The 12481-nt window shown below is 36.2% G+C and overlaps 1 protein-coding gene across 1 annotated transcript in view; it reads right to left on the bottom strand.

Moving 5' to 3' along the window:
- LOC129725282 (uncharacterized) overlaps positions 1-12445 on the bottom strand; it is a 67810-nt gene extending 55365 nt beyond the window's left edge. Inside the window, exon 1 of the mRNA XM_055680900.1 lies at positions 11787-12445. Coding sequence (XP_055536875.1) covers positions 11787-11819 — 33 coding nt within the window. The 5' untranslated portion in view covers positions 11820-12445. The remainder of the gene's footprint in view (positions 1-11786) is intronic.
- Positions 12446-12481: the final 36 nt, after the last annotated feature.

Here is a 12481-nt window from a genome sequence, read left to right as displayed (position 1 = left end):
AAGTACCTTTCCAGAAAAGCCAGGCGATTGAGGATTTCGTTTGAAGCTTGTATTTTAAATACACCAGTACTATATTGAGGTTGTAATATTAAAAGTACAAGCATATTTTTATCAATCACAGCTTATAGCAAGCGTTCTTTCCCTTCAATTGATTTTTAATCTAGATCCGATTATGTATGTAATACAATTGTAGACGATGGATGTTCGTTCATCATGCATCAAAAGCATATGAGACGGCTCAGTGGATGCGCATACATGCTACGCATTGTATGCTTTGCTACAAGTCGGTAGCATTTACTTGGCCAAGCCCCGAAGAATCAGTTTAATCAAATTATGGCAAAGACTAATCGACTCTACAGTGTGTGAGCTTCTTTCATTTGCATGAATCAGTTATCTTTCAGACTGATTTTTTTTTAAAGAACCGTCACTAGAATGCGAATCATGGTTATAAGCAGTTTGCAATTGTTTCCAAGTAATAATTATTTATTAAATCAAATAAAAGTAAAATATTCAAGAAGAGCTTCGTAGCTGCAAGGTTACAGAGTCCGCGTTGACAAGCGAATGGTCATAGGTTCGAATCTTGGTAGAACCAAGTCATCCGTTGGCAAAAAGAACTTCAAGTATGGGTTTATTCTCAAGTGTTTGAAGATCTATGAACGCAAATAAGTTTCAAAAAAATTGAGATGTCGAATTGTCATATACTTTATCAACAGTAACAGAGCGTAGTGTGATTTGAAAAATAAGGTTATAGAAATATGATGTGGCTCTTAATGATCTTATTACACGGGATTCATCTTTTTTTTCCCAAGCCGTTGAAAGAAAATATCTCCACAGATCTGATTATTCCCTCTTCATTCCGGCTCGCTTTTCTATGCCCCTCCTCTCCTCCTCCTCTCTTATCAATAGTTGTCTACCGGCTCCCCGCGCACCGTTTGATCCCCCAATCTTAAGCTGGGCTCACTTAAGACACATCCACCCTTTGCGGCGTCACGCAAATCCCCGAAGCTGACCAACTCTAACTAGCAAACCTACTGCCCTCACAACACAATCAAAGGAAAAAACCATGGAATCTCACGTACCTTTGCTAGCACGTGTTATCCAGTCGTTTTTTTTTTAAACTTTGGGGAGATTACTTTGTCCACTACCTTTATTGATTGGTTCTGCGACTGTCACTGCAACAATATCTAATATTCCGCCCTAAGAGTACTTAAATCGTTATCACCCATGATACTTTCGACGTCGTAGCACGAAATAAAAGAGGAGTTTCTCTTCTAGTTTGATAGCTGATCAGGCCCGGGTTTAATGGGGGTACGGGAGGGAAAGGCACCGAGCCCTCAGATTCGAGGGGCACTCCTAGTCATTGTAACAGTATTTTTTGCAATAAGTTTCTGTTCCAACTCTTCCTCTTTTAAAATTCTACACCGCAGCAGCTTCAAGGATTAGATAATACAAATGCTCCATTCGACAGACACTGAAAAAAACATGTCACTATCTGTGTTTTTACATAAAAATTCCTAATCTATATTGTACAGGAACTGTTTGCAAAAAACTAGCAAAAAGTACCATTCCAGATTGATTTGTACATGTGGCAACGCTGTTCGTGTCACATGTTTGAAGTTATATTTGTCCTTCGTCAATGAAATAATAATAAACAAAATAACATTGTCAAGCTTTTTAAAGATTGCGGTACGATATCTTTCTGCTGCTTCTAATTCACTTTTCAAATTAAACAAAACCAACCTCTCACCTTGAAAAGCCTTTCGTTCTTTTTCGACTTGTAAATTTCTGTTTACGTTTCATCTTTTTCTCTCCCTTCAATACAATAATACCTTCTTATTCCAGTGACCTATATATGTATATAAAATTGAGATTTTTATTTTCGAAAGCTGTAGCGTATCATAAACGCAGACTAGTCGTCGTCGCCATCTCACCGTTTTCTTAAGCCTGTTGGTTTACGCCACTGCCTCTACTCTGTGAGATTGTTGTTCCCGGTCCAGGAACAACTGGCTCTCAACTGGTGCTGGCTGCGCAACGGTCGGAGAAATGGGTCGAATAGAGTCGAGTGCTTACATATGCCGCACCGATTATACAAGCAACGGATAAAGTGCATCGATCTTTCGAAAACGAAGGTGTTAGGAAGCGGTATCCACCTTTTTCTTTCGATAGGCGAGAAATTCAATCAATATAAATCGGTTTCACACATATAACTAATCTAGTTTGAGGCAGAAAATAGTAATAATGCGACAAAGACTATCGTAACACATTTATTCGTCTATGAGCGATTTCCGGTTCCGGTTTGGAACGGCGAAAGGAAGTTAGGAGAGAAGCTACATTTTTCTTACTTTTACTTTTATATGTGTGTCAATAAAGTTTATGCGAACGTAATTAAGATAATCAGTTTCGCACATAGATTGGATCCAATTGATCGTGGTATGATTATCGTAAAATGATGTATCGATTGCAGATTCACAAAATCGTATCAGTTGTATAATTAATTTTATCGGAGTACACCTAATCACTGTTACGTATGAGGTAACCAATTGCGCTGATGGTGTATGATTAACTGAATAATGATATATCATTATTTTGTCCTATGGAGAAAATTATCAAACCAACCTTCATTGTCCAAATTTGCATTCAACAGATGTTTTGTATTTTACTTCTACATTTTGAATTACAGAAAACTACGAATCAATGTATTGGAGAGGTATAATAAAATGAAGTATGTTCAATACGCACAATCATAGAGGAAATAACAATCAAAATATTGCAAGTTGGTAAGTAGAGGGGAGCTTCATAGCCGCAAGGTTACAGAATCCGCTTTGGTCCGCGGGTGGTTGTGGATTCGAATCTCAGCAGAATCAGGCCATTCGATATCAAAGGACATAAGTATGGGTTTATTCTCAGGCTCCTCCGTACGAAAACTACTCTCCAGACTGAACAACTCGTAAGTACCATACTTAAATGACGTAGCATTCATGGGGGTGGGGGTTCGTGGTTGATTTAAAATCGACGTAGCATTTATTTTTAAATATAATTTTTTTGCAGGAAATATGTATACTGAAAATGCACTAAAACACTGCATAAAGTTTTGGTTGCAAAACTGTCAAAATCTGTTATCTGTGGCATTCTTGAATATCCTGAAGATCATACAAAGTTGTATAAACACCTTCGAAGCAGAAGACATTAATCTAGAGCAGAGTTGACATCATATGAAGGTTAACATCATATGAAGGTTAACACCATATGAAGGAGAGGGGGGATTCAAAATCATGGAAAAATCGCTACGTCATTTAAGTATGTTCCTTCGGAAATTTCATACACCCATAGCACGTTATACCTTGAGGCGATGATAAAGTCGATAAAGAAGATAAGAGAATAGAAGGTCTTGGGAAATACCAGCACTAGGGTAACGAGGGCATTTTGGCCAGCTTTAGGAAGTAATTGCACAATTTTTTAGAAAGAAACACGATTTTCCAACAGAATTACCTGCTCTATCATACCATTGCCAAAAGCTAAGTGTCTATTTCAACATACATCGACTAACAATGCAATTTATTAAAAATTATTGTAGAAATATCAAAATTTCTACGAAGTACCAAAAACATATTTTGGACCACCAAGTCTATATTTTGGTCCACCGGAAAAATGCCCAGAGATCTTAAAGCGATCTCAGATATCATTTTAAATTCCAGAATGGTGACTTCCGATTTCCGAAAAAGTACCAACAATGGCCGAATACAATCCAACATGGGTATTTGCGGAATCGGGAGGATACCCAGAGACCTCGAAACGACACCAGACGAACCAGAAGTCATCACCTTGGATGGCGTGTGAAGTTGATTTCCGGTTCCGGGTTCGTTTAATAACATTCTGCGTAACTCTTTCATGATGAATTATGTTATGAAACGAAATGGGATACGAAAATACTCAAATGCAGACAGTGTTCAACGGAAATGTTGTATTATGCTTCATGCTTCGTACTATCTACTGGGTAAAAATCAACCAACAACGACAAAGTGATCATTAAAATGCAATTTACATTCTGGTTTTTTTTACTTGAACTGAAATGATGAATTTTTCTAGGATAAACAATAGAATGCAGACAAAGGGAAATGAAGAATTCAATGCCTTAACGCTTTGTGAGATGAATTTCATCAACCGCAGAGCATGAATAATCAAAACCATCGATGCATTTACCCGCATGAATACATCAGATGCACTACAGACGTCTGCTTCTAACCACAGAACAGAGATTCTATGGAACCGTTTACATTCAGCATGGCATCGCTATAACTCAGAATTACCACCAGCAGAAAATCATGTTTATTATTTACTCATTGATTAATCTTGTCGTGCAAGTTTCTTGTCGCGATGTTGCCATTCACCCTGGTAAGAGACCACAGCCTCTGGCATCTAGTATCGCATGCGTCTTTCAACTTTTCACAAGTTCATGGTGTTGTACAAGGGCACACTACAGTATGAATATTACCAGTTAAAGAACCATAATATGGAAACACCGCACCAAAATCACTTAACATACTTATTTTGCCAAGAAAACATCGGCACCGGCCATTCACTTACTTTTATAGTTTTTCCTTGCTGAGAAAGGTTAATTACGAGTTCCAGGAACCTCTTTTTTTCACCTATTTAATGTAATTAATTTAAAAACTAGAAGCTTCAATTCACTTGCTAAGATTCAATCCTTTGTTTCATTGAAAAAAGAATCTATACACACAAACACAAGTGTTTCAATTATGGTGACATGGACCAACATTGGTCTTAGTCGTCCAATGGACAACACAAACGAAAAAAAGTTTTTTTAATTACAGATAAGAATTGTAAGGAACATATAGTTGGTTTCGTGCAACACTAGCACAACTCAAAATTTGGCATTTTTGAGATTTTGATGGCAAACGATGACAAATATTGTTAAGTTTCATCCCACAAAACCACGTTTTAGAATTCTTAAAAAATCCAGAGTCATGAGTAGAAGTGCCTTTGCTGCACAAATCGAAATTTCTTTATAAAGTTAGTCAAAATAAGGTTATAACTTGTACAACGTGGTCATAATATGTGCATAATGGACCTAGAAGTGTTTGATAAGGATTGGAAATCTTAAACTTTAAAGTTTTCTTGAAAATCGAAAAATAATTTTTCTTCATTAATTTTCAAATGCGTTTTTCTCGAAACTATGGTTATTGGGTTGTACCAGTGTTGCACGAAACCGATGATATATCAATTGAAACGTGCTATCGTCATATGATATATTTTATTTTTAAATGCTATAAAAGTTGTAGGGGAATTGTTCCATCGTCGATCTCAGCTTTAAAATTCATCTCATACAACTCAATTGAAAACAAGAAAAAAAAACATATTTCCTTACGAAATCAATATGCCAATCCATGGAATAGATAACTCATTTTTTTAGTATTCTCATAAAATAGAATCGTAAAAAACCTACTTAAAAGTTCTAAATTTAAATCTTCACTCAAAAATGTATTTATTTCAATCACCTACCCCAAAAAACGGAATCGTCGTATTACTCAATACGGGTACAACAGGATTTCTGAACAGATGACTAAAGTTTTTCGATCATTATCGAACCACTTTTTATGAAAATTGCATAACGCAGTTCAAGAATTTACTTTATAAATGCTCGCTTTTGGAGTAAAATCATAGCCTTGCCGGAGTTTTTTTGTTACGTAATTCTGATCTTGGAATTTGATATTGCAATATTTGCTGAAAAGATAATCATACGCGTAAAAGGATAACACAGTGCAACAAAAATTGACTTTTTTCTGCCTTGGTTTCTATATATAATTATTGTGTATTTTGATGCAAAACTAAATTTCCCCGAGTTTGAACATATTTCAAATTAAGGGGCAACAATGGCGCCATTTTGAATTTTTGAGAAATCAGAAATTTTCGATGTTTTCTCGACGCCATTTTGTTTTAAAGCCAAATATCAAAATTCTAAGAGTTTGTCCACATATTAGCATCCTCTTACCCATCTTAAAAAAAAACAGATCTTAAATCGGACAAAAACTGAGCCCAAAACGGTGATTCTATGAAACCGGTTTTGGCATGGTTTCAGTATATTTCACAAAGCAAAACCATATCGAGTATGTCTGATCATCAATGGTAATGCGCTAATATCTACAAGTGGTGGTCAAAGTATGTTATGTACCGAGTGAAAAAGTCTCAGGAATCGATTGGTAGGTCTCTGATCCACGTAAAATGTCAGCAACATATCAATTTTGCCTCAATTCCCCTATAATACTAAAATAGGTTCTTTTCGACGTTAGGTTAACTTATTTGAAATCTGTTTAATGTAATATCAAGAGTGTAGGCGATACTCAAAGATACAATAACAATTTGTCTCTACATGATCCTCTCTCCTTTGCCGGAAGGGCATAACATAGAAATCTCGCTTCAGAATCTCCGCGTCTTCGATAAAGTCAAATGCGACCCCCTCCCCACAAAAAGGAGCGGATCATGTAAAGGCAAATTGTTATTGTATCTTTGAGTATCGCTTACACTTTTGATATTACATTAAATAGATTTCAAAGAAGTTATTTTAACGTGGAGATACACCTATTTTTGTATTGTAGGATAATTGGGGCAAAATCGACATATTGCTGATATTTTACGAGAAACAGACACCTACCATTCGATTTCTGAGACTTTTTTACTCAATATAAGATATAATTTGACCACCACTCAATGCTCAGACATACTCGTTATTATTTTGCTTTGTGAAATATACTAAAACCATGCCAAAACCGGTTTCGTAGAATCACTGCTTTGAGCTCAGTTTGTATCCGATTTAAGATGTTTCTTTTAAATGGGTGAGAAGATGCTAATATGTGGACAAACTCTTAGAATTTTGATATTTGGTCTTAAAACAAAATGGCGTCGAAAAACATCGAAAATTTCCGATTTCTCAAAAATTCAAAATGGCGCTATTGCTGCCCCTTAAGTTGCAATATGTTCAAACTCGGAGAAATTTATTTCCGCATCAAACTTCATCAAAAAATCATACATAGAAGCCAAGGCAAAAAAATTGTTGCACTGTGTAATCATACGTCAAAATGACTCCCGACTTTCAAATGATTAAAAATGCAACTTTTTCTTTATTAATTAGCGATGAATGGTCATTACGGTGTTAACACATCGATAAATAACAAAAACTAGAATTCAGGTTTTATTATTTCTCTATCGGTTAAGAAAAAACGAGAACAAACTAACACACTGTTAGACGAAAAGAGCACAACATTGCTAGAACCGAGGAGTCAAAATAACGCAGATTATCTTTCCAGGGTTAATCTGGCAACTTTGTAGCGATGACTGATTGAGTGAGAGACCCATATAGACCTTCCTATCTGCGCTTGTATTAAAAAATTTCCTCCTGCCCCGAACTTTTATTCAAGTTGTAAGTCGCTTTTTGGTTTTATTTAATCTATTTTTCCGCTTAAACAAAGTTTTTTAAAACAGGTTACACTAATGAATTAGGATTCATAAGTGAAATAATTTTCGAAATTGAATATCAGCTGCTTTTTTAGTTGAAAACAAATCGATTTTATAAGGATACACGACAAAGCCTGTATTGGTGAGATCTGGCGTAGAAAGCTCTATAGCCAGACCCGGATTTGAGGGGGGGCAAAGGGGGCAAATGCCCCGGGCCGCCCGATTCAAGGGCCCCCTCTAGTCCTGGGCGACCCTTTTTTTTGCTCGTCACCTTCCAGAACGTTACCTCTAAATGTTTAAAGAAAAGAGGGCCTCACGAACAAATTTGCCCCTAGCCCCCCAGCGCCTGAATCCGGCCATGTCTATAGCTTTACAAAATGGTGTGTGCAAAAAATGAAACAAGAAGTACCTGTTGTGAATGTTTTTGATCGGCATTTTAAAGCTTAAGTAGGTAAAAGTTATAACCGTTAAAGCGAGCTTTGACATGAATACAGAAGTGTTGTGAAAATGGTTTATTGTACAAAATTTTGGGTAAAATTTAGCTAAGTTTACTATAATTCCATTGCTAGGCGATTCCATAAGAGCAGGTGAGCGTATTTTGTTTATTTTTTCAATGATTTCGTGAAATTTTGTTATTTCAACCGTGCATTCTCCGCGAACGTCGGTTTAATGAGATGAATAATGGAGCAAATAGCCTATGATTGCATTGAACGAATATTTTGTTTTCTCCTTAAAGGGCTCTGTAGCCGCAAGGTTACAGGGCACACTTTGACAAAGTGGTCATGGGTTTGAATCTAACAGACTTTTTATACGTTTAGGTGTTATTTTTAGCTCATCTTTACACCGAGTTGTACATTACTCCGGTAAGCTCATAATGAGTAAACAATCACAGAACGTAAGTACTGATAAAAAATAATGAAATGTTATTTACTTCTCAAAAGTGATGTAGGAAATATTAAGTGAAATTAAAACCGAGCCCTCGTGTGAACATCTCCTTAATAATAAAAAAATTTCGCCGTAATGTCACGATGGACCGTAATGAGTAACCGAAAAATTAGTGCTCAGCAGTTGAAAAGTATGTTCCAACAACTTTTGTACTCCCAGTCCAAAAGATTCCCCCGAGAGAATCCTGTGCCGTGACACTGAAGTAGTATTTTTGGTATGTAAACTTCAATCAGAATTTGGAAAAAAATCCTTATTTAATACAAATAAATAACACAAGCTTTGATGATTTGATTATATGTTGCATAGTTCATTTATCAACAACATACACTAAAGTTGCTTTTTACGTGAGGGATGCGCGCCGCGTAAAAAAACGCGTAAATTCCGGAATCGGCGTGAAAAAACGCGTTAATTCCGAAATCCGCGTAAAAAAACCGTAAATTCCGGAATTCGATTAAAGAAAAACCGGAATCTGCGTTAGAAAAAAAAATCCCGCGTAAATTCCGAAATCCGCGTGAAAAAACCGCGTGAATTCCGGAATTTGCGTGAAAAAACCGCATAAATTCCGGAATCCGCGTAAAATAACCGCGTAAATTCCGGAACCCGTATAAAACCCGTGAAAAAAAACTCGTAAAAAGCGTCGTTAGTGTACTTTATTAATTTAGAATTAGAAAAGATTGAGAGGAGCTAGTAGCCTCAAGGTTACAGAGTCCGCTTTGACAAGCGAATGGTCATGAGTTCGAATCTCAGTAGAATCAGATGTATGGGTGTATAGGGAAAGGCCGGTGCCGTTATCGATCCTATACAAAGCGGGAGCTATTGAAAAGTATTGTGAAATTTATCACAGCGAAGATCAAAATTTTGCATAACAATTATCATGGTTCTAAGGCCATCTTTTCATCAGACCTAATATCGTTTACGATAGAGAATGTCCTTTCCAGTGGCACGATACTGCCAGGAAGACACAAAATGTACTCAGTAACTTCAACGAGTTCCTGGTAGCTTGGAAACATATTTACCATTACGTAAAATATTTAAACGCAAGGGTTTGCAACTTTTACGGACTCTGTGTTCATTGGAGCATTATTATTTTACCCAAAAAATGGTTCAAAAAGGCAAAATGATGGGACGGTTTAAAATGACCGAACGGGTGTGATATTTTTTGTATTTTTTGTGTTATAATTAGATTGGTGCCCGAAAGTCTAACGAACCAAACGAAAAACCACCAGTCGCCTATTTCATTAGGGCGGGCGACTAATTAATATCACTTTCCATCCCATGATGACTCGCAATCGTTCGATATTGATTTTAATCAGTATGCAGGCGTCTGGTAAGGTTATGCAATGACTTGCAATTTTGGTATAGCAGGAGCTGTGCTGAATCTTTTTTATGCTGATTGTGCAGAATAAAACGTTTATGAATAGTTGACCTAGAGACGACTGAGAGACAAACGGTGAAATATCTCTTGGGCATGATAAAAGAACCATTAGTAAAATGGCTGACCTGATGTAAATATGTAACCCTCACCACAATAAAAAATCAACTATTCTTGTCACGGATAAAACATTAATTTCGCGATTACCCGTAAATTAGCGAAGTATTATTTGCTGCCGTCTGCAACCAAGTGGCTTATTACTTTCATTTAGACCCAACGAAACAAAAAATGAAAGTGGAATGGCCGCCTGGACTTGAATTGTTTTGACCCCTATTAGGAAGTTGGTTACTGGGGAATCGTTATTATACTACGCTCATAAATTAAAATTGATTAAAAGGCCAAACACTAAAAAGAACAACGGCATGAATGATGACTACACATTACAAGTCTCTAGGTAAGAAAAAGCCTACCACTGACCACGAAAGTAAATATTGCAAAATTAATGTTGGCGATCTCGGAAAAGCGAGAAAGTACAGCAGAAATAACTCCAAATGTTCGAAAAACCAACATTACTTTCACTTTTTTTGGCTAGCATAAAAACGAACAGGAAATTAAATTTAATTAAATCACAAAATGAAATGATAGTTGATTGCTGAGTTTTTGTGCTACCGTATTGTCATGCGGGGAAATCAACCGGGAAGAGATCACTTCTGACGTGAGCTGAAAAAGTCCAATATGTTTGCAGCAGAGAGTAATTCGTAGTCAGACGAATGATTATGGGCGCGAAAAAACTTATAGTTTGTCGTATATCTTAGGCAAGGATCAAATGTTGATGCAACTTGCTACTGTATTCAAATTTTGTAGATGCTATTTCAATTAACTAACAGAACAACACAGATTTCGATGTATTCCCCTTCAATTCATGTCTAAACATATGAAAAATATTTCTGTTTTTTTTTTGTACACATTAACCCTCTAGTGCCCAATGCCGCCAGTCAAACCTCTAAAAAGCATCAATAAATACTTAAAAAGTGTTTATAATGCTTCATAGTGATTTTAACGAAGCCCGTCTAGAAATAAACTTGGGCACTGGAGGGTTAATTGATATTGCAAAAAATATTTATAACCTGGAAACATTTTAGGTCAATGTCATTTATTTTGACTCACGGAATTGTTTTAAATTAATACCCATAATTAAACATTTTGTAAAATTTTGTAAATGGAAGACATAAGCAGTTATGTTTTTCAATTCCTAATCACAGAAATTGTATTTTTGTAATACTATTTCAAATGTATACTAAACAGCATATTAATATATGAAAGTTTCGTTATATTTGGTTCAAATAAGATCTAGAATTCTCATAGATGTTAAAGGTGTCATTGTAAATCAAAACCGTACAAAGCAGGAAATATGTAAATGATTTCAGCGAAAGGAGTGACCCATGTTTCATAGTGATTGATGTTTAACGGGACGCAACAAGTAGCTGACAATCTGGAAATTACCGATTTTAATTGTCTAGTAAGTAATAATAGATACCCATTATTTTAAGAAACAACACTTTTCGTATGTTCATTCACTTTCGAGCTTCTGTAAGATAGACTGGGCCAAATTATGTTGTAAGACCGGGAGGCGCAACCAAGTATAATACATTTAAATAGTTTGATATGATAGGAATTTTAGAACTGATGATCAAAAGATCAAAATGAACATCGTTCGTAACATTTACCAATAAAAGACCAATTTTGTGAAACATAACTTGTTTTATATTCAAAATTTCCGATTTTTTACTTCGAGTTCTATGAATTTCAACTATACAGCTTACAAATTGCATTAATTTTCTCAGTTAATTTAAATCCGACTAAAATTAGGATTTTATAACCAGCCAAGGAACTTGACGCATTTCACATCTATCAAACAACACTAAACTATTGCATTTGCAACTTCACTATCTGTGTAGGAAATTCAAACGTACAACCAGGGAAAAAATCAACCACATACCTGAGCCAACGAGTAGATCCTCCTGTATTCCATCTTGTTTCAGTTTCTTACAATTGTTGTGTATCCCAAAATCACGAACACAATCGCTATGATTCTCTTTTTGCGCGTACGGTGAAAACCGAGTGCTCGTTGAAGTGTTCAGCACTCAAAAAAAGCAACAACTTTTAGCACTATAATTAGCAACCAATAATTAAAATTCTTCCAAGGGAGCCTTCTGATGAATGTTTCCTTTCTGTGCAACGTTTTAGGTTTTCATGTGTATATTAAAAGGAGAAATCTCACAAACAATAATTTTACTGCTTCAGGCACATATTTTCATACGATTATATTTTTACGCGCACTTCGGAATAACCGTCTATCTTTAGCTAGATAAGGATTATTGCTGAAAACCATTGAACTATGTCTGTAATTAGTTTACTACTTACGCACAGTACGTTAACCGAACAAGAAAAGCACTTTTGCAGCTAAAGTTCCTGGTAGAAACACCGCTTACACGTAGTTGGGAACAAAGAGCACCAAAAGCAGGAATACGAATAGCAGGGAACAGGTGACCAAACTTTGCCCAAGTATACAGGCCAGAGAAAGATTGACGTTGCTGAGTTGAAAGCTTGGTACGCGTCTTTACTGTACGACGGCCAGGTATCAACTGACTGGTGGGCCGCTGTTCAAATTAACACCAGCCACCCGTCCGCCCG

Source organism: Wyeomyia smithii, chromosome 2 (assembly GCF_029784165.1).
Source record: "Wyeomyia smithii strain HCP4-BCI-WySm-NY-G18 chromosome 2, ASM2978416v1, whole genome shotgun sequence".
Lineage (NCBI taxonomy): Eukaryota > Metazoa > Arthropoda > Insecta > Diptera > Culicidae > Wyeomyia > Wyeomyia smithii.
This window is presented reverse-complemented; position numbering and strand designations above follow the sequence as displayed.